The sequence below is a fragment of the Lutra lutra genome, chromosome 2 (assembly GCF_902655055.1).
Source record: "Lutra lutra chromosome 2, mLutLut1.2, whole genome shotgun sequence".
NCBI classification, from domain to species: Eukaryota; Metazoa; Chordata; class Mammalia; order Carnivora; family Mustelidae; genus Lutra; species Lutra lutra.
In genome coordinates, this window is record NC_062279.1 from 20,098,377 (window position 1) to 20,122,750 (window position 24,374).

Below are 24,374 nucleotides of genomic sequence, written 5' to 3' on the forward strand. Positions count from 1 at the left end.
TTGTATGTGTGTCAGAATATCTCCATTTGTAAAGAGACTTCTAACACATCTCTACGGCACAATCCTCTTGTCCACATCACAAAAAGGCCAGGGTTTTGCCTGCATCTGAGGATGAGGGGGTCACTGTTCTGCTTATGTTCTGTTGTTATGGACCATCTGGGAGTATGGTTCTTGATTAGTTGCAGAAGGATTTACTGCTGTCTCAGTGTCAGGGTCAGGTTAGATGGAGATGCCTTTTTTTAAGAGGCCCCCAAATTTGGTACTGAAAAATATTACAAAATAATGAAAGTTTCTGTGTATAATAAACAAGCTTAATTCCCACTTCACTACAGTCATAAAAGAAGAAAAGCTTCATGTCCCCCTTTGGGTCACCTGGCTGATCTTTGCTTTGCATAGATGAAAGCTACTGTCTTCATCATTGTAGCTGAAATACAGCCATTAGGTCTTAGGGGAAAAAAAAATCACCAAAATATGTCCCACGGGGGTGATTCTTTTTAAATTAAAAAATATTAAGTCATAGAATACAGGTACGTCTGGTGGAATTCTGATTTTTTTCTCTTAAAGATACTTTATTTAAAAAAATATGTCAAGTGTCTCACACCCTGATTATTTGTTTATTCTTCCTAATTTTGGTTTTACAATGTTATCTATTATTATCTAATCTACTGAACATATTCAATTGTAGAGGGCAGCAGCATCTGACTCAAACATATCACAATGCAAATTAAAAACCAAATGGCATGTTCAGGATCAAGTTGAGTGGTTTTAAAAAGGAGGTAATTTATTTGGTCAAGGGGAAAGAGAAAATCCATGAATCTCATACATATGAGATAAGAGGGTGTCAATGTAGATTAGTGCAGCTAAAAGAGCTGGAACAGATGTTCTATGGGTTGCAGGTAATTATGAATTAGGAAGATAGCTCTGTAGCCTAAAAAGTCAGTATAACTCTGAAAAATTAAAATTTTATTGAATATTCATTATATACTTAGGTCTTGGCAGGTCTTACGGAGTAAAACTAAACAGCAAACAAAAATATGTCATGGCTTTTCATTGATGCTGCTTATAGCATATTTTGGGGGACAGGACACATATATAAGAAGCAGAGAGTTATGTAAGACATCAGGTAAAATTACGTAATAGACTATTTTTGATACTAATTGTACATGCAATGGGAATTTGGGTAAGGATGGTCTAATCATCTGAGTGCAAGGAACTCCTATTTGGTCCAACTAAAAGACTCAGGCATGAGGATACAGAGACATTCTGCAGATGTGGGACAGAGACCACCTAAGTGTTGGAGCTGACACCCAGGGAGTCATCTGGGATAGAAGGAGCTATTTTTTTCATTTCTTTCTCTAGTTTACATTGCCTCTCACTTCTCTGTCTTGGCCCAGTTACACCATTACTCTGTTCTTCTTTGCAGGATGGTTTCCTCTGTTACTTCACCTCACAGTCCATGTGAACTTTTAGCCAAAGCACCTGTTGTAGGTTGATTGTTTCTTCAGCTCAAATAAAACTGAGAGAGAGAGAGAGAGAGAGAGAAGGAGGGGAGGGATGGAGAGTGGAGAGACAGAGGCAGAAAGAAAGAGATTGTCCATTGGTCAGCCAGTGGGTTCTCTGCCCTTGAATCAAGTATGCTCCTCATTCAACCCCTACCTGCCTGTCTCTGGTCCAATGGACTCTGGCATGGGTTAGAATAAGTGATCACAAGGAACGAGGCTGCTCCTTTCAGGTGCAGAAGAGAAGATGAGCAGTAAAACCCATCTGATTCAAAGGAAGAGTTCACTGGAGAGTTGAGCCATCAGGGGAGGGAGGTTTGGTGGAAAAAGTGGCGCTTAAGTTGGTCCTTAAAGGAAGAGCATGGTTTGGAGAAAAAGAATAGAAGTGTATTTTGGTATCAGTAAACTTCAGGAGCAAAGTCATAAGAACAGAAATATGTATGTACATCATATAAATTATAGGAATTATTACAGTTTTACTAATTTTGGTCATACTTTTATTCAAATATCGGAGGTGGAAGAAATGGCGATATTAGGAATGAAGAGACAGAAAAAAACATCAGCTTTCGAGGAAAAGGGATTCATGTATGGTGTAGCTTAGTGTAAGGAGGCATCTAGCTCTCTTCTCAGAAACTACATGGTAGGTACACAATAAATTACAGCTGTTGTAAAATACATACTTAGTAGTAGTATTTTTCATTTGAAAACTTGAAGAAATTCCACAGGAAAGAAATGAAGTAATGGAAAGTAATCAAAAACCAATGGCTAAAAGAACAGAATTACTTTTGCTTAAAGCAGAAAGGATAATGATTAACATAAGTGGAGTATGCAATTTATTTTACAATCAATGAGCTTTTAAAAAGTGTTTACATTAGGAATATACTAAATAAGCTCTTTAAACTGAGATGTATCTATATAATGAAATATTACTCAGTTACTATAAAGAAATGAGCTATCAAGTCATGAAAAGGTATGGAGGAAACTTAAATGCATATAGCTAAGTGAAAGAAGCCAATCTGAAAAGCCTACATGCTGTACCGTTATAGTATCACACAGGATCATCTCCCTGTCCCCCAAATCCTCTGTGCTTCATCAATTCATGCCTTCCTACCCCCCAGCCCCTTATCTTTTAACCATTTCCACAGTTTTGCCCTTAAAAGAATGTCATACATGTAAACTGTACTTTCCACTAAATTTTTGTGACTCTAAAACTTTTCTAAAAAAAAAAGTTTATTTATTAAAATAAACCCTTTTAGGTACACAGCACTATGCTAAATGACTTTTAAAAAGATGTTTAAGTCTACTGGAAGCTATGCTGAGACACATAAATGACTCAACAGACAATAACAATCCACATATCATTAAGTATGAAGATGGCAATATTTCAAAAAGTACAAAATTAATACAAACAGGAGTTGTCACAGAAGACTTCATGGTGAAGGTGAGACCCACGTGAGACCCTGGGAGCTGAGGGAGTTAATTTCTGGAAAGGAAACAGGAGGATCAAAGGTCAAGTTATGCAGAAGCAAATTTAGGCTAGAAGTGTTGGTGCTACCATGACTACAGCGGAAGGTGCATATGTTAGAGGAGGATGGGAGATAAGGTTGGGAAGGAAGGCCAAGGTCATATCATGGAAAAATTTGTTCATCAGCCTGAGGAGTCTTGGCATTTAACCACTACATACAGCATGGTAGTTAAGAGCATGCATTCTAGTCTGTGTTGCTTGCTTTGAGCCCTGCCTTGAACAAAATGTGACTTTGGGTAATTTAGGAAACCTGAGTTTCAGGTTCTTTGTCTCTATAATGTGGAAAATAGTAACACTTAACCTTATAGGATTGCTAGAGGATTTATTGAGTTCATATCTATAAAGTGCTCAGAAAAGTGCAGGCACAGGGAAACGCTTGCTATTATCATTCATTCCACCATTCATTCAACAAACATTAAGTCAAAAACCTTTTAAGAAGCTGGCGCTACACAGATGCAGAGAAAATGTTGCCTTTCAGGAGATCAGAGTACAGCAGGGAAAATGTTTGGATAAATGTATCAAAGAAGACCATAGACTTAAAAAGGCGGGTAAATTAAACAAGTAAAGAACTGTACTATAATCCTCCATTTATCAATTTCCTTAAATCCATAGGAAAGAATTGACTGAAAATTTATATTAAGAAGAAGTTTATAACATTAGCAGTTGGGAGTCACTGGAATGTATTTTCTGTTTAGGAAGATTTTAAAAACCCAAAGCAAAACCCCATTGTGATGGGCAACTGAGGGCTTTGGGGGTCATTTTGCTTAAAGATCACTTGAAGAATTCTATAATATCTGTTCTACCTGGTTACAGAAATCAGGACAAAATATCTCTTAAATCCATGACCCATTCTCCTGAAATAGCCAGGCTGGTTCTGCACAGCCTTCACAAAACAAAATGGGCACCAACCTTATCTTGGGCATCAGAAAATTTGTTATGGTTGTTAATAACTGTTTTGGATTTCCCACTCAGATAAACCACATCTCGAAATCATATTTTTAGTCTATAATAGAAACGTTTATCTCTCTGTAAGAGATCTTGATCTCAAACTTTTGCCCACAGAAAAACATATCAAAGTCCTTCAAACCAAGGGAGGGTCAGTAGGAGAAGGAAAGCAGGGTCATACCAGTAGAGTTGTAGGTCATTTCATACTCAGACAGGTTGAAGTAATACGTTGTTATATGAACTTTTCCAAAGTCAATGCACCTCTCTGAAGAAAGTAGAATCACTGTACAATTATCTTGCAGGTATATATTTGTGTACACATTCATATTATTAATAAAAGTAACTGAACTGCAAACTGTGCATTGTGAATTCTATAAAGGTAAATATTTGAGGGGATCTAAAAATGATAGCTATGACTTTCAAACTCAATGAAACTTCTTCTATTGCTCTGTAAAATAAAACTGATGGAAAGGGACCTTTTAGTAAACTGGTATTCAGGGAAGATTAGAAACAACAAATTCATTTTTCTACTGATAAAAGGTCAATGTCAATTAAAATACTGAAATGCAAAACTGCTTTACTAGCCCGGACTGGTAGTTCCTAGCTACTCCTTCACAGTCCTGATAGCCATTCTTTCAAGGGTAAGTTAGGGGGCAAAATATGCACGAGACTTTTTGGAGGAAGAAATTTTAAGGTCATCAGTTGTGAAGAGTTAAGGTTATTGATGGAGATTAATGGAGGTTAACTTAGTGCCTGCAGGAGTTACTGGGTATGTCAAATAAATGGGTTGACTCAAAACTATTTCTTGGGCCTCTGCTTGTGCAAGGATACTACACCAGGTGTGGGGTGACAAAGATGAAATCAGGGGCTTTATGCCTTCAGGAGCTCACAGACAGATACGGAAGATATTTTGTGAACAGAAATACATCACAAGTAACACTATATGCCATAGAAAGATATAGCCACCTTTGGCTATGGAGACCTGGGAAGACCACTCTAAGTAGAGGAGAAATCATTCAAATTGGAACTTTAAAGAGTAATTATCATGTACATATGTCTCTTGAAATATAATTGGGGAGAAAAGGAAATATGTTGGATTGATTCTGGTGACAGAGTAGATTTATTTTTCCACTTTGTAATAAATGAAATACCAACAGAACATTTAGAAACAGATTCAGAAAGTTATCTGTATTGAAAAATGTCCTATTAATTCAAGATTTTTGGCATTTAAGAATAGCTTACTTATATTTTTCATGAATTCCTTGATACCGAAAACTAATGTGTTTCCTCTCAACAGCCCAGTCCACCACAGCCAACTTTTCATGGATTAGTTTACATTAGGTTTCAGAGAAACTGAGAGGTTATATGTGGGCATACCCTAAATTCCTTCCTCATAAAAAAGCAGGCAAGCAGAGACCATAATACTAAGAAAAGTGAAGCAAGTGAGTATTTATAAGCTACTAGTAGAAAAATAATGGAATTCATTTTTGGAGAGTCAAAGGGAATAAAGAATTTGGAATGTTGGCCAAAGCCCGGCCTGGCCAGATAAAGAAAATTTTCAGATCCTGCCGAACCCTGTAAAACAGCTGGGGCCTTTGCAGTAACAGAAAGTGTTTCACTTAGAATAGGAGGATAAGATTTTGCTTTTGGCTCTAGGAGTATTATGCATATGGAATAAAGCATTTGCCATTTTTTTTTAAAGATCTTATTGATTCCTTTATTTACCAAACAGCAAGCAACTACTTTAATGTCAGGCAAAGGGAGTTTGAGTTGAACAAAACAAAATTCTGTCTTTCAGGGTGCTTACAGCCCAGTCAGTAAGACAGTACTAAAACCAGTCTGATCTGTACTAAAATAGAAACATGATATAGAGCAGAGTCTTTCTCAGAAGGAAAACTCTGAACTAGAGTAGTCCTATTTTTATTCTTCAATTAAATCCCAATATCTGTAGATATTGAAACATGACTTAGAGCAGAATACATTGGAAGGATAATTCCCTGAATCAAGCAAAGATAATCAGATCGGGCATATCTTTGCATTTCGGTTTATTTTTGTATGTTTGTTTGTTTGTTATTATTGTCCTCTGTATTCCCCTTCTCGGTGATCAAAGGTAGCCAAGAAAACTAATATCAAAAGGCACCAAATCTGGGTTTTGTTATTAGTATATTTACAAGAAACTTGGAATGAAATTATGAAAACCTTGATGTTTCCCCTCACATATTTGTCACAAAGAAGTGTTTGATTTCTAAGTTCTGCCTTACTAGCCTCAACACAAAGTTTGGAGAGACTGTGAATCTGTTATATGCTTCTGAAAGCTATCTTTCACAAGTGTTTAAGGCTATAATTATTCATTATCTTGATTTTAACATTTTCTGGCCAACGAACTAACCTAGAGGCAGGAATACAAACATTCTAAGAAAAATGACCAAGGAATGTAACCAAAGTCAGATTCTAAGTCATCTTTCTCAATGGTGCCCTTTACACATTTGTATGGGATAGGTCCCCAAATAACACCATTAATTAATTACACAGCTGAAATATTTGGCAGTTGTGGGGGTAGTAGGAGTCATGGGGCGGGGGGAGAGGAGGAACAGTTAAATAAATTTTTAGAACCATATCAACATTAAATCATTAAGACTGAAGCCAAAGCATCTTTGTAATTATAATTTATTGGTTAGCATGTATTTATAGAACACTCACTATGTGCTTATTAGCTGTTTTAATTAGAGGGCACACAAAGATAATATTCCTTATCTAGAAAAGATCATGGCCAAGAGATGAGGACATACAACAACACAAGATAATAAGATTGCTGTAACAAATGTATAGAGTTTTCTAGGAGCACAGAAAAAAATCAATGACTAACTCTGCCTGGGAAGTAATTCATTAAGGAGACAATATTTTTGGTTCTAATAAAACAAGCAGAATTACCAAGATATACAGGGCAAAAAATTTGCCATTTTTTGGCTAATGATAGTGGTTTATTTTCCAGAGCTGCCATGAATTCTGACAAAATCTACAAGGTCTTTTGTGATTTAATGTTTTTTAGAATGAGAGATTTCATATTATTCTATATTGCTACTTTTCAAATAAGCTCAGAGTCACATTTTGGCAACTAAGATGCAATGCTGATTTTCTAATTTATATGCATCTATACAATAGAGGACATATTCTAAATCATAAGTATAGATATTTTCTCTCCCATACAATTAAATGAAATTATATTCATTTAGGATGAAGAAAAACATAGTCCATATCTTTTTTCCCTCTGAATAAGGCACTTCTTTCTTTCTCTATCATCTGTATTTTTTGAAAGGTGGTTGCATGATCTAGGTAAAACTAGAGATTTGCAGAGTTAGAAAGTATTGTGACTGTATGAGGTGGCTGAAGTTGGATGAACAAACCAGCAAACCAACACAAGGAGAGAAAGAAGAGAAAATATTGGTAGGTATACTGGTGAGACTCCTAACAGAAAACAGATGGTACACTGGGTATACTGAGGAACGCTTAGTAACAGAACTATTTACAAAGATTAGGAAAGTCAGAAGGGCAAGACGAGAATGATTTTCAGCACCTGGGAACTTGTGTGGAAAGGGCCACCTAAGAGAAACCAGCAGTGATTCCTTGGGAAACAAATGGGGGATAAATACCCAAGCTCAGAGTCCCACTGTCATGCCCTGCCTTCCTCTCTTCCCAGTCACTTCTGGCTCCTCACTGGTGGAATAGGAAAGACAAAAAAGTGAGCAGCCCACTCGTTCTGCCCATACTGGTCAACCTCTGGGGCACAGAGAGGGGAAGAAATAATGGATCTGAGTGACAAAATGGACACACCCAGTATAATAAACTATACTGCTTCCAGATTACAAATGGCCAGGTATGATGCAGGAAGCTTTGACCTTGCCTGTAGAGAGCAGGGAGACAAAGAAAATGTTAAGGCAGGAAATGATAGGGCCAGGTGGTGCTTTTCAAACATCACTCTGGTGATGGTGTAGAGAGTGGACTGGCGTAATGACAGGTTGAGGCAGGGAAACCAGTTCTGGTTGCTGTTGCAAAAGCCCAATGGGAAGTGGAGGGCTGCATTAATGCAATGGTGGGGAGAAGGGACAAAGGTTGATTAGAAGGCAGTGTTGACAGGACTGTGCGCAGGAGCTGAGGGAGAGAGGATGGGAGCTGGGAAGACAGGATTCAATTACTTCAGGAACTAGGGATACAGTCGATAAGGTAATCATAGGAAAATAGGATATAGGATATACATTTCTCATGGGCTAATTGTGAAGACTGAAGATTATCTGTTCACAAGAGAGAATTTCACCCTAACAGACACAGGAATTTCTAATGAAAGGTTAAAATATGACCAACTCTGCCTATGCTGTGATAACTTCTGTCTGCATTAACTCACTCAGAGGCTTACAGAGAAAGTGATCTCTTTTTCCACATGGACGGCTACTTAACTGTTAATTGATGCCCTGAGGAAGCATTTAAGAACTCTTGGAGCAGACATAGGCAGCGGTAACACAGCTAGCTTCTATTTGGCTTCTACACATGGTAGTTAGAAGCACAACCAATTATCATAAAAACAGCTACCATTTTTTAGGGTCTATTTTGTGCCAAGCATTGTTGCCTTACAAAAACAACATGGCAGCTTCTTTATTTATATTCTAGAAATGGGAAAATGAGGAGGTTAAGTAACTTGCTCAAGGCCACACAGATAGGAAGCAGATGTGCTAGAGAATGTACCAAAGGCATTGGGCCCACTCTTTAGGGGCATACAGATGCTGGTAGCATAGGAAAGTCATATAAAAATATTATGTGTTGGATACAATTACACATTCATACTTACATGATTAATTATGATTTTAAAAAACAAATTAATTCAGATCCTGAGAATGTACATTTTGATACTTTGATTACTTTCTTGGGAACTTTCTGAAAAAGGCAGTTTAAGAAATTCTCAACTGAGAAGAGGAAAAGGAAGATGCTGGCCCAATGGAATATTCTTGACTAGAGATTGAGTTCCTTCGGGGCAAGGAATATACCTTATTCATAAACTGCTTCCTTGATAGATACTAGTAAGATGCTAGAATATGCTGCTGTTCAGTACATATTTCTGGAATGAATGAACCAATGGGAGGCTCTTTCAAAATGTTTCCCCTTAGAGATTTTTGTCATTGCAAAGTGGAAGATGAGCAGTGGGATTAAGTGCGCCAAGATGTATTTACATAGCCACATGGATCAGAATAGAAGATGTCTACTTAAAGCACACACCGAAACAACCACAAAACTGTATCTCAAGAATTATTAATGGAATGTACCCAAAATGATTTTTTTTAGAGCTTCACAAGGGTTGGTGGGATTGGTTCCAGTTGGCGTGGATGAGAGGTCACACAGATTAAAAATAGACTTTCTTAATATGGAACAATAGGCTACATTCATTTAACAAGACAGAAAAAAAAAAAAAAATGACAGGCCTTAGGGGTGGGAATGAAGCTTAATCCTATTTAAGAGCTCAATTAACCCCCAGAAAATTGAGTAGGTCCTCTGCCTTCATTGCCATTCTTCTGTCTAGCAGGGTTTAAAAAGAGAGATTCATAAAGAGGAATAAAGAGATTCACATTTGCATATAATACTAAAAATATTTCAAGTATTTTAAATAGGACATAATAAACTTTAGAAATAGAAGAATTAGTTTGCCTAGATTACTATTGTCCTTTAAAACTTGAAATCGATCATATTCTCTTTTGTCAAATCTGTTACCATTGTTAATAAAATATTCAAACACAAGACTTTATCTTGATACATAAATTCATTGATTTTTAAAAAATAATTTCTTTCTTATGGTGATATTACCAAACAAAATTACATTTCCTTCTAAACTAATGGTACATTCTCAAGAAATGTGTATCAAAACCATGCTGGAGTACATTCCAGTCATTCTAACGTTTTAATACACAGAAGCCAGGTCCTGTTCAAATTTGTCCATCCCGGGATAAGCATCTAGGGGCTTGGGTAGGTCATTTGTATCAATTGGTAGATCCTACTTTCCACAGATCACCCTATGGAACCTCTGTGAATGGAATTTATGAGCTCTTTTCATTTGTGCCCCAGCATTATAGAAATGACCCAAATAGATCATTGAAAAGTGACAATTTCTTGTTTTTGTGTTTTGCAGTTGAATTATGATAAAAAGCGGTGGTTACATTACATGTACACTTTTTAACTAGTTCTTTGTTCTAATAAGCATATCTTTTAAATACATGAGAAGCTTGAAAAATTAAAGGTCTTCTCCCTATCACAATGAAATCATTTTAAGTGGCGAAGGAAAAGATCCATTCCTTCAACAAGCAATGGCATTTCCATCTCTTCTCCCCCTTCCCCACCAGCCAAGAATTCACATCCTAATTTTCTCCATGGGGTATGAAAGAATTTGCTGACATTCTGGAATAAGACGACAACTTTGCTCTGTTATATACTTTGTTTAAATTGTAGCTACTCTTGGAAATTACAGAGAGTGTCACAACCCAAGATAAAGCATGATTTTGGCTGCGTTTCTTTCTCTTTGTGATGCAAATGCTATTTAACCATTTATTTCTTGTCCCACTTAGACAGCTAACACATCTATTTAAGCTGTTTGTGCATTGGGGCTATAACCGGAATTCAGTTAGTACATGCTACTAATCCATGTAATATCACTCCCTGTTAAACTGAACAGTTCTCTTGAACTGACACATGATGCCAGTTCAATATTTTCTGTCTGTACTGAAGGGCTACCTTTCAACAAATTACAGTAAAGAAATCAGATATAGCCTAAACACGAGAGAAAAGTCTAGCTCATGGAAGGATACAAACTATGAAAACCTGTGTGTGAAAACTACCTAGTGGTGAAAGTAGGCTCACTGACCTATAAAGAGAACATCCCCCATATTAAATCAGCAAACTAATGCTTCAGTGCAGAGTCACTGAAGTCATGTCATCTTTTAGATGACTATAAACACTTAATACAGCTCTTAAAAATCACAAATGTTTAATTTCTAAGTGATAAGCTTTAATTTGGTAGTAAAACTTTAATTTGTTTTTTAAAAGATTATTATCATCATTATTATTATACATAAAACATAAAACAATATTGAGGAAGACTAAAAGGTTTTTTTAAGCATTTGAATCCACCAATCGAAGTCTAATTTTTCACATTTCCATGTTTCTCATCAGTCCTTATCCATCTCCCATGATACTGCTAATAGCCATAATCATAGCACAGAGTATAGAAATATATTCTAATTTTCTCATATAATTGTTGATATTGTTTCCAAAAATTATATATTTGATAGTATAGCATCAGCTTTAAATAAGTACATCTTATTTTCTGACTACTATATAAGCTACTTAAGATGACAAAATAAGCCTTGATAATTATTGACAATTGATTTCCAAAGGCTGATTCCCAGTACACTAAGCAACATCTAATTCTTTTCCTCAAGGGAAAAAAACGTGGATATGGCTACAAGGAAAGCTACAAGAAGCATACATCTTTTTCTAATATGATGTAATGTTCTGTTAAGAAACCACACTTTTTTCTTACATTCTGAGCAAACCAAATTGCTTTTTCAGGAATTCAATTGTAATATTTACTCAGAGATTGATGAGATTGCCTAGAGACAGAAGAGATTTATACACTTCTAATATTTAATGCAATGTCTACATGAAGATGGAATCTTATTCCACAATAGGATGGAAAACATAACCAAATGTCAACTTACCAGCCTTTTCCTTTTCTGAAATTCCTGGAAGTGCCTGAAAAAAAAAAAAAAGCCATAGAATTATGTTATTACTAGAAAGAAATATCACAACATCATCAGGAACAAAATGAACTATCATAAATGGAACAAAAATTAAATAGAACCCAACAGGGGTGCCTGGGTGGCTCAGTGGGTTAAGCCTCTGCCTTGGGCTCAGGTCATGATCTCAGAGTCCTGGGATCGAGACCCACATTGGGCTCTCTGCTTGGCGGGGAGCCTGCTTCCCCCTCTCTCTCTGTCTGCCTCTCTGCCTACTTGTGATCTCTCTCTCTCTGTAAAATAAAATAAGATCTTTAAAATGAATAAATAAATAAATAAATAAATAAATAAATAAATAAAACCCAACAGCAGGAAAATGAGCAGGCAAAGGAACTTAACATTGTTCCATAAAGAACATACAAATGACCAACATGTACATGAAAAGGTACTCAAAATCACTAACCATCAGGGAAATGCAGATCAAAATCACAATGAGATATTACCTTCCAACTGTTCAAATGGTCATTAGGAAAAAGACAAGAAATTACAAGTGTTGGCAAGGATGTGAAGAAAAGGAAACGCTTGTGCACTGATGATGGGAGTGTAAACTGCACAGCCACTATGGAAAACAGTATGAAGATTCCTCAAAAAAAAAAAAAACACAAAAAACAACAACAACAACAAAAAAACAGAACTACTGTATGATCCAGCAATCATACTTCTGGTTAAATATCCAAAGGAAATGAAAAGATAACAAAGAGATAGCTGTACTTTCATGTTCACTGCAGCATTATTCACAACAGCCTCAATATGATAACAACATAACTGTCCATCAATGAATGAATGGATAAGGCATATATGATATATATATACAATGGAATATTATTCAGGCACGAGAAAGAAGGAAATCCTGCCATTTGCAATCACGTGGGCCTTGAGGGCATTACGCTAAGTGAAATAAGCCAGACAGACAAAGACAAATGATGTATGGTATCATTTATATGTGGATTTTAAAAAGTGAAACTTCTAAAATCAGAGAATAGAAAAGTTGCAAGGGGCTGGAGAAATAGGGAGAACTTGGTAAAAGGGTATATAAACTCTTGGTTATAAGATGAAGAAGGTCTGGGGGCGCCTGGGTGGCTCAGTGGGTTAAAGCCTCTGCCTTTGGCTCAGGTCATGATCTCAGGGTCCTCGGATCCAGCCCTGTATTGGGCTCTCTGCTTGGTGGGGAACCTGCTTCCCCCTCTCTCTCTGCCTGCCTCTCTGCCTACTTGTGATCTCTGTCTGTCAAATAAATAAATAAGTCTTAAAAAACAATTAAAAATGTATTAAAAAAGGATAAAGAAGGTCTGAAGATCTAATGTATAAAATGGTGACCATAATTGATAACACTATATTATATAATTAAAATTTGCTGAGAGTAGGACTTGTATTCTTACCAAAACAAAACAAAATACCCAAATAAACATGAGAAGTGATGAATATAGTAATTAAGTGGAAATCCTTTCACAATGTATACGTATTCCAATCACCATGATATAAATTTTAAATATCTTAAAATTTTGTCAATTATACCTCAATAAAACTGAAAAGAAAATAAAAAGAAAAAGAAAAACGAGTTGGGGAACTATCAGTAAAGTTACTAGATCCAGGTATAATAATTATCAATCATCATACAATTCTTTTCTTGTCTGAAAACACATATTACTCTTAAAAAAGATACTGGCAATAAATGAAACAAAAAAATATTCTTTGAATTTGGGGAGAATTTTTATAGTTCAATTTCTTTGTCCCGTAAAAAAAAGTAAAAGCAAATTGTCTGGTGGATTTCTGGACATTTCAAATCTCTGCCTGTTTTTCCAAGGCTCAGATTCTTCCTTTATATTATTATTACTGTTATCATTAAAGATTTTTATTATTTATTTCAGAGAGAGAGAGAGAGCAGGAACAGGGGAAGGAGCAGAGGGAGACTCAGAACCTGAATAAGCAGGGAGCTTGATGCTGGGCTTTATTCCAGGACCTTGGGATGACCTGAGCCGAAGGCAGACGCTTAACTGACTGAGCCACCCAGGCGCCCCGAGATTCCTCCTTTATTAGATGGGAATAATCACATCTACTTCTTCAGGTTGCTGAAAAGACCAACCGTGGTAGCTTGATAAAGCATTTGAGGTCTTCAGGAAAAGGTAGATGCTGTTACTATTTGTTTCTATGGGTATTGGGCCAATGGGTCAATTTACTGATAGGTGCGGTCTAGATGTTCCATTCCCAGCAACTATTGTCTCTTACTATCATTATTTAAAAAACGGAGTTCAGGAGATGTTTTCAAAAGACTTTAAAGTACAAATGTCTAATTCTACTTTCAATGGATATTCTAAAATAAATTAAGGAAGTTGAACTTCTGGTTCCCATTCACCTCAGTTATTCAAGTTTATAATACTGTGAACATGAAGGTATTAACTTGTATGGGAAGACTTCAATCCATCTGACCCCCTGGGCTTTGATACCTGCTACCCCAAACCACTGACCAAACAGGATGTCTACAACTGACACCTCTCCCTCTCTTCAGGGACAAAGTCCCTGAAGTTGGGGTAAGAAAAGTAGTCTCAAATGGGTAAGTAATTTTGTTGCGTGTGCGTGCAAAGCACACAGAGGGAGGAGGCAAGGAAGGGGAAAGCTCACATGCACCTCAGCTGCAGATATGCCTAAGGAAATAGCATCAGGCTTCATTTCCAGGATCAAGTATCAAGATACCTATATCCTTGTGAGATACTGATTACTGCTGAGATCCTCACTTTCGGAACTTAAAGAATTTGAGATTGATGCAATTTTCAAATAAGAGGCAAATCTCTCTAGGGGTAAAAAATAGAGGGGGGGGTATTCTGGCAAGATTAATCTATAGTGGAGGTATATTTTGACTTAATTTCTATCTACATTTTGTTGTTCACTCCTCGTTCTCTGAATGTGAATGCTGACTGCATCCTGGCAAAGGTGCATTGCAAGGAGACTATCAGGTGAGTAAATGGCAGAGTGGAGGGTCATGTCCAGAGACCAGGGCAGCAGAGGGACTGCATAGGAGTTAGGTATGTACCTCAGCATCCCCTCATTTATACTGGGTCATCTGTTTTTCCTTTATTTCAAGAAGAACTGGTGTGGTTCTACATTATAGAGAAGCTGTTTCCCTTTACAGGAAAATTATCACATCGTTTCGGTGATATTTGTTGACTTTTTATGTATCTTAAATTTGGGCGCCTGGGTGGCTCAGTAGGTTGAGGATCCAGTCCTTGATTTCAGTTTATGTCATGGTCTCAGGGTCGTGAGCTTGAGCTTGAGAACCCCCAACAGACTCCACGCTGAACATGGAGGCGGCTTAAGATTCTCTCTCTCCCTTTTCCTCTTACCCCCTTAACACCCGCCCTGTTTGCATGAGTTTTCTCTCTGGGGGAGAGGGAGAGAAGGACTTAAATTCATACTGTGTTGTATTTTAAGCTCAGCCCCTGGATTTCCTACGTAACTGGAGATGAGGTCTTTCAAATTAAATTTTCTCTTCTGTGAAAAGCAAATAAACAACAAAACCAAACCCAAACCGTTCCATTGACAAGATTATAAAGGTTGGTGATAAGCAGTTTAAAGATGCTCATGAAAAAGGTGCCACAGGAGGAAAGAGCAAACACTTACTAGGTTCTGAATAGGTACAAGGTACAGTTTTAAGCCTTTGCCTGCATAAATTCACTGACTCCTTAGAATAACCCATGGAGTCCTGGAAAGGGAAGTAACTTTTGTGAGGTCGCCGTCAGTGATGGAAGCCAGGTCACAACCACTGGCATGCAGGCCTCTGAGGTCCTAACACTAGTTTCCAAACACTAATCAGAGTCTTTTTGAAACAAGGGAGAAGAAAATTTGGGAGAGATTCCATGATAGAATACTGACTGAGATCACAAAATATCTGTGCAGGAATATCTGTATGAGATATTTAGAAATTATCTAAGTAATAAGCTCTCTCTTCTTATAGCCAAAAAATTTAAGACAAATTGAACGTCTTGCCCCAAATCATAGGTTGACCAGCAACAGACCTTTTCCATATTTTGTTCCATTTGATTGCACAGTGTGTCACCGAGTACATATAAGTAAATATTTAATAAACTTTTATTAAGCAATGAGTTGTGCTACAAAGCAAAAATATTTTAGCTTCCATGTAGTCAATGCCTATTACTTAAGAACCTCACCATGTTCTGTATGCTTCTTTAAGCCACCAAGGCTCACTTCCATGAAACAACTGCATGATGTGGACATAGGAAAGTCAAAGTTTCATGCATCCAGGATTTTATAACTGCTCTTTCAAAGTAAACCACGCAGTCAACAGCTGCATATCTCTCAGCTGATATATTTCTGAATTCGAGGGAGAAGTGTCTCTCTAGAAAAGGTTTATAAGTAACTTTTTAAAATGCTGACACTTCATTTTCAATTAATTGAAGCTATTTGTTGTTTCTTAAACTATATGCCTCCCATTATCCTGTGTACAGAAAACTTTGGCAAACTGTTCCTTCTTTGTGGAATTCACAATCCAGTCGAAGAAGGTACACGAAAGAGAAAAGTTTCATATAGTGGGTGTTCAATTGCAATGATTAGCACCATCACTGGTGTGACATCAAAAGGAGTGAGAAGACAGTTGAATTAGGACCACCCAGGTGGAAATGGAATGGTTTTCTTAGGCCCTGAACCTTTTGGAAGGAGACATTGGTCCAAAGATTCTTTTTGTCTTTGACTTCAGAGAAGAGGCCTGGCTAGATTTGGGCTTCAGGTCTTGAGGTTCCATAGTGTTTTACCTGTTCCTGTGTTTCGAACAAAACTGTCCATGCAAGGTGGCTGTACAGTCTGTTACAGAGTAAGTGTTCATCAAACATTTGTGGAATTAAAGTACCAAATACATATTCATACATTCAGTTTAAATAACATGTATGGCTGTTGCTTATGAGAAAGCTCCTTTAAAAAGCATATTTTTGAATTCATTAGGGTTTTTTGTTAATAGTTGCCATATGTTTCATTTGAGCTGTATCCTCAGGAAGTGATTTAACATTTCTGGCAATAAAGCAATTAAATAGGATTTTCCTGCTGCCCATATGGGTTTGCTGTAACTTCATATTTTCTTCTCTCATTTCTTAATGGAACAAAGGGAAGCCTACTAATAACTTCCAAATGAGAGAAGAAAATCATTCGTGGTCTTGTTATTCTTCTTTGTGATATTCAAATGATAGCATAACAATCTTAAATATTTGTTTAATGGCTGTACTGATCCTCCACTAGTTCCTTGCAAGTAAAGATTTTCATTTAAGTTGATCTGTTAAGGTGTTTTGTAATTGAATTTTAAAAAACCATTAAAGAGAAAGCTTTTTAGGAAAAGGGAAGAAAATAATTCTCTTTCTCTTAATGAGGTCTTTTAAAGCTGTGTGTGGGAGCTTAGTCTGTGTGTGTGTCTGTTTATGTTTTTGATGTGAAACATGGTTGGGGGAAATGCTGGTTTTAACATGCCTTCCGGAAATGTTGTAGACATATGTTGATTCTTTTGGTCTGCTGCTAGAATGACTTTCCGCACTTTCAAGAGGGACCTCAGCTGGACACCTTTTAGGAACTTACACCAACTACACAGAAGCTGTTAATAGTCACATAAATAATAGATGTTATATCTGAATTCATTTTATGAATTCAATTTTGTGAATGAAAATTCGTTGATCTAATTTCTTCCTGATGATTTTAGTTGGAAATAGAGTATGATTTTTCCTCTTTAATGTGCTATTTTAATTAATAAGCCACATCCCTCACTAATATAAATTACTTTCTCTCTTAGTTCTTTGGAACCAGAACCATAGAATACTACCATTAAGAAGGCCCTTTGAAAGCCAATCCTTCAATCAATGGGAAGCTAGGATAGACTGAAAGATCCTACTCATGTTCTAGGAAGGGATTTTTTTTTTTTTGTCCTACAGTAAACAACAAAGTACTACCATGTATTTTGTACTTTCTCTCTATATAGGCAGCGCTTGTTTTGCATATTTTATTAGACATGTTCACACAGAAATGTCTCAGATATTCTGTTTTGTTCTATAGGAGTGCTTTTCATTTGCTTTTTTAAAAAATGGCAAGAATCTGTAGCAAAGCAATTCATTCCTTTCCCTTAAAAACACTCACTGTTGTTCCCACAAAAATATTTTACAGACAAATTTCAAAATGGGTAATTATGTCCTTAGAAATTGCAGGATAACATTCCCCAGTGATGGAACAGTCTCTGTCTCAGATGAGGGCACAAGAGCCCATTGTGGGCACAATGGGCAACAGAAAGAGCTTGGAGATTCACATTTTAGGGAAGACATGAAAGACTACATAAAAGAAAAGAAGGTACATTGAAAAATGAGTTTGTTTCCATCTCTTTATTTAAAGACTCTTTGAATTCAGCCCAGTCTCTGATATTGTTAACTAGTCCATGATTTCTATTTGATCCCACTTGAACAAAGAAGTTCATTGAAAAGCTGCATCTAATGGGTAATCTGATATCATCTGTTTTGGTTTACAAAGTATTTCTCTAGTTTTGACAGTCATCATTCTTTTATTAAAAATATAGGCTCTTCACGGTGGAGAGGACTTAGATATCATTTAGTTGTGTTTTCCAAAATACTCTGAATACCACCTTTTCAGTCTTAACTACATACATGTATCTTATAAATTATTTATTTAATAAAATTTAAATATTAAATTTAAATAAATATCCTTTTTTTTACTTGTTCTAAATAACAAAAACAAAATACATGAATTTATGGGTTTGAAATTTTGGTATTCAAATTGAATTTGAAAATTTGGTATTATTCATACCACACATGAAAATAAATAACTATTAAAATTTAAAATATTTATCCATGTATCAGCTGATGTTCACCAGTAGTCTATGGGTTCCTATGTTGGGAAACATGGATCTAGTTCTTTTGCTGTCATTTTGCCTATAAGGACATTGAGATTGAAGGAGATTAATGATTTACCTGATGTTACAGACCCTAAATTGGCCAGTTGGGGATTAGAGTAGAATCTGGGTCTTAACACACAGTCTACTATACCTTTATTCATAAGACTGGTGAAGTTGAAGGTCACCAAGGGTTTACCCCCTTGCATTCGTAATTTCAGATTAACTTAGTTTCTGAATCATTCAACGGAAGATAAAGGAAATTCAGTTACAGCGGAAGAGACAACGTCCTAGTTTGAGGACTGTCTTCAGAATACACATATATGACCAAAGTGAAACAAATGCATGCATAATAGTATAATTGTGTATCCTTATTTCCAAAAAAAATTTGACATGTTTTATTTAATGAAAGTTGTCAGCCATATTGACGGATTTTTTTTCTTTTTTTTTTCTTTTTTTTGCCAACATCATTGACTATAACAACTGTTTATATATAGACTGAAACCATGGCTTCATCTGTATTCTATGGTATAGAAACTCGGGGCCTTGGCTTAAAATAGTTGTGTGAGTGTCTGAGCAAACACAAAGTTGATTCTTAAGGGATGTTCTAGTGGCTTATTAATCCTTTGAGCAGAGGTGGGATGACCCTCTCTGGATAAAAAACTAAGTTGGGCTTCTAACCTTTATTTTTTTATTTTCTATTTTTTAAAAGATTTATTTATTTGAGAGAAGGAGAGAGCAAGTGAGCAGGGGAGTGAGGGGCGAAGGGAGAGGGAGAGAGAATCTCAAGCAGACTTCCTGCTGAGGATGGCTTGTCCCCGGGCTTGAAGTGGGGCCCTATTTGGGATGCTATCTGACGAATCCCACCACCCTGAGATAATGACCTGAGCTGAAATAAAAAGTTGGATGCTCAAATGACTGAGTCACCCAGGTGCCTGTGGGCTTCTAACCTTTAAAAACATTTTTTTCTTTAAAAAAAAAATACTGGCATTTCCTGTATTTAAAGCTGGTGACTCTTCAACAATAGTCTCATTCCACGCTCACTTCATAGCTAAATACTGATTTTAAGTCTGTCCAGCTCCTGACAAAACTCTTGTTAAGGCCACTTATATTTGGAAACATGGTTTAAGAGAAAAGCCACTTATTATTCTAAATTGAAAAGAAAATCATTTCTGTAGCAGGGTAGATAAACAGAAAAACCCATGGCTTAGTCCCACCGACTAACTTTTCTCAGCATTTACAGAAGTTCTTAATTTCAATGCTTCTGAATTTCCAATAAACCACTGATTAAGATATTATTCATGACAGAACTCAATATCCTTTAGATACATTTTCATGTTATAAATTTTTTTCAAAATTTAACAAGTAGGGGCACCTGGGTGGCTCAGTGGGTTAAAGCCTCTGCTTTCGGCTCAGGTCATGATCCCAGGGTCTTGGGATCGAGCCCCACATCGTGCTCTCTGCTCAGCAGGGAGCCTGCTTCCCCCTCTCTCTCTGCCTGCCTCCCTGCCTACTTGTGATCTCTCTCTGTCAAATACTAAATAAAATCTTAAAAAAAAAAATTTAACAAGTCATGTCTCCCTCCCCAGTTGTAATTCAGTATTAAATGCAATATTTATTTGAAATAACCATTACATTTGTATAACCATTTTGGTGTAATCATTTTGCCTTTTACATGATTTTACATAATTTTGATATTTTATTAATCCTACTTTGTGACTCTTGCTTTAAGTTGCTCTATTTTTGTGAATTTCTAAGTTATATATTCTAAAACATCTGATTTTATGCTCAACCTTGGTAATTCTGGAAAAAGAATTACTGCTGAAATACCTGAATATGTTCATAAATTTCACTAGAGCAATTGCATTATTTCTTCCTTCTCAGATATTTGCAACTTTTTAAAAAATCAATTTGTGAGTTCTTCAAAAGTATTCTTTTACTTTTGGTACAGTGATTTGCATATGGTAGCCATTTAGAAATACTGATTATTCAAGGAAGCTTTGTTTTTTAGTTTTTTGGTTTTGGTTTTAAGTTTGGTTAATGAAAGTTCACAGTTAAGGAGCACGATAGACGTAGACTTATTTTCAGTAAAGATGATACTCAAGACAGGTGACTCATTCAGGGAGCAACAGACTCAGAATGGCTGTTTATTTTTCTTGGTGGACAATGTTAACCAGCAATTCATCTGCTCCTCAGTGTGAAACACGTGCCCTTTACTCCACCTACCATCCCTCATAATGGATTTTTCATTTTGTTCATGTCCTCATTTTTCTAGCCTGAGTCACAGTTTTTCGCTGGTGCAACTCTTCTTCTCTTTGTATCTGATGGGCACTACAAAGGCAACTGGTCCTGCTAAAATTTATTACTATACCACTGTTTTCCTTAAAATGCTTTAATGATGACCTTTTCCCCACCCTCTTCCTGGAATGCTATTAGTCATGTGCTCTGAGATTCTCATCCTCTTCTGCTTTGTTCTAGACACTCAGTTAATAGAGTCAAATATCCACTGTATGCACAGTTCTTTAGTATAGGCTGTGGTGACACTAAACGAAATAAAAAGATAGCCTGTAAAAATAAAAAATTATAAATTCAAGACTGAAAGCTAAAATAGAAAATCAGAGGTAACATCTGAACAAGTACTGGGTTCCCTGCTGCCACCGATAGTCTGTGACTTTGGATAAGTTTCTAGAACTATCCGAGCTCAGTTTACTCACCTCTAAAAAGAGGGTAGAAATAATGTCTACATCTCAGGCTATTTGTGACGACCCAATGACATGCTGCACAGAAAAGGATTATCATAGTACTTGCCCAAGTGCTCGCTAAGTGCTAAGCATTCCTATTGTTGGGTTTGTTATTAAGATATAAAAAAGTAGCTACATATTTATTATGAAACAATACAAAGAAGCATAGGTTGTCTGTCTCTGCTTCCTCCATTTCATTCTGTCAGATTAACTTGTTTCCTCGTGTTCTTTCCTACTTTATTTTGAACTATTTATAATTATTTTCTCTGTTATTTTGAAAGAAATATTTCTCCTTTTTTTAAAAATTTTTTTTGGTCAGCCACTTCCTTTAAGTTTTATAAAGCCCAGTTTGGAAGCTATCATCCTCAGCCCTCATCTTTAATTTGGAGCCTGTCACCATCTGTTACTAAATAGGTCTATTCTTGGCCTCCTTATGTGTCAACAAGTGACACTATTCTTCTTGGGTCCCTACACTGAGGAACAGGCTCCCCGTTCTGCAACCTGGAGCAGCAGGGCCTAAGGGCATTTGTAGGTATCATACCTGTGTCAGAAAATATAGAATATATTAGAATTATATTAGAATATATTAGAGTATAGAATATATATAGAATATAGAATATTTGTCTTCTGCACTTATGGGACCTTTCAGTGATGCCAAACTATAGGAGATATCTGGGGCCACCACTCACATTTAACCAGAACTCTTTTTTTTTTTTTAAAGATTTTATTTATTTGACAGAGAGAGATCACAAGTGGGCAGAGAGGCAAGCAGAGAGAGAGAGAGAGAGAGAGAGGAGGAAGCAGGCTCCCCACAGAGCAGAGAGCCCGACAAGGGACTCGATCCCAGGACCCTGAGATCATGACCTGAGCCGAAGGCAGAGGCCCAACCGCTGAGCCACCCAGGTGCCCCTTAACCAGAACTCTTTTTTTTTTTTTATTTTTTTTTATTTTTTTTTTAAAGATTTTTATTTATTTATTTGACAGAGAGAGATCACAAGCAGATGGAGAGGCAGGCAGAGAGAGAGAGTAGAGGGAAGCAGGATCTCTGCCGAGCAGAGAACCCGATGCGGGACTCGATCCCAGGACCCTGAGATCATGACCTGAGCCGAAGGCAGCGGCTTAACCCACTGAGCCACCCAGGCGCCCTTAACCAGAACTCTTAATGGGTTTATCACTTACTGAAATTTCCTGAGTTAAAATGAATTCCATACATGATTCAGAAACTACTGGAGATACAGATATATAATATCTGTATATTTGTATGTGTATGTGTAGTATAATATTTGTTAATAGACTGGATATGTATATTATAGACTGGCTATATATGTATATATACATATATCAATATTGTATATTGATATATATTATATTATATATAATATATATTGTTTAATAGACTGCATAAACGTATAGAGGCAAACATACACTAATAATGAAGTAGCAGAAAGAGAAATTAAGAAAACAGTCCCATTTTCATTGTACCAAAAACAATAAAATCCCTAGGAATAAACTTAACAAAGGAGGTGAAAGACCTGTACTCTGAAAACTATAAAACAGTGATGAAAGAAATTGAAGGCGACATAAAGAAATGGAAGGATATTCCATGTTCACGGACTGGGAGAACAAATACTATTAAAATGTCCATTCTAGCCAAAATAATCTATAGATTCAGTGCAATTCCTATCAAAATACCTGCATCATTTTTCACAAAACTAGAATAAATAATCCTAAAATATGTAAGGAACCAGAAAAGACCCCAAATAGCCAAAGCAATCTTGAAAAAGAATAAAACTGGAGGTATCACAATCCCCGATTTCAAGGTATACTACAAAATTGCAGTAATCAAAAAAGTATGGTACTGGCACAAAAAAAGACATATAGATCAATAAAACAGAATAGACAGCCCAGAAATAAACCCAGATTATATGGTCAATTAACCTCCAACAAAGGAGGCAAGAATATGCAATGGGGAAAAGAGAGTCTTTTCAATAAATGGTGCTAGGCAAATGGGACAATTACATGCAAAAGAATAAAACTAGAGTACTTTCTCATGCCATATGCAAAAATAAACCCAAAATTAATAAGGAGTTAAATGAGAGACCTGACATCATAAAACCCCTACAAGAGAGCACAAGCAGTAATTTCTCTGTGGCATTAGCAGTGGCAACATTTTTCTAGATATGTCTCCCCAGACAGGGGAAACAAAAGCAAGAATAAACTATTGGGAATAAACTGTATAAAAATGAAAAGCTTCTGCACAGCAAAGGAAGCAATCAACAAAACCAGAAGTCAACCTACAGGATTGAGAATATATCTGCAAATTAAATATCCAATAAAGAATTAATATCCAAAATATATTAAAAAAGCATACAACTTAACAACAAAGAAACCAAATAATCCAATTAAAAAATGAACAGAAGGCAGGAACAGAAATTTCTCCAAAGAAGACATACAGATGGCCAACCGATACATGAAAAGATGCTCACCACCATTCATCATCAGGGAAATGCAGATCCCTCCCCCAATCATACTCTCTCTAAAATAAAAACCTTAAGAAAAAAATACACTTACTATAATGAGCACTGAGTAATGCACAGAATTGTTAAATCACTATACTGCACACCTGAAACTAATGTAACACTGTACTCAGTACACAACATTAATTATACTGAAATTTAAAAAAAGTATAGTGGCAAAGTATTTGTCAATGGTTTAACAGAATTGCATATAATTTCTATCTTATAAACAAAGTAATTTGCATTATGGATTTATTTGTTGCATTTTAACTTAGTCTCTTAGAAGGCTGAGAGATAAAGAAGCATTTAACTCATACCCACCTTGACTAGGTTAGTTACTACCAGTTACATCCCAATATAAGTTTAGCTTTAAATCAATAATTCAATGCATACATATTCATTTGTATTACCCCAAATTTACTCATATTCC

General features: G+C 36.3%; 1 protein-coding gene across 2 annotated transcripts in view; it reads right to left on the reverse strand.

Moving 5' to 3' along the window:
• Window positions 1-24,374, reverse strand: part of DLC1 (DLC1 Rho GTPase activating protein) — a 419,765-nt gene that overhangs the window by 198,680 nt on the left and 196,711 nt on the right. For both annotated transcript variants that reach the window (XM_047715908.1, XM_047715944.1), the window contains exon 5: window positions 11,724-11,757. In XM_047715908.1, the coding sequence (XP_047571864.1) occupies window positions 11,724-11,757 (34 nt within the window). The remainder of the gene's footprint in view (window positions 1-11,723; window positions 11,758-24,374) is intronic.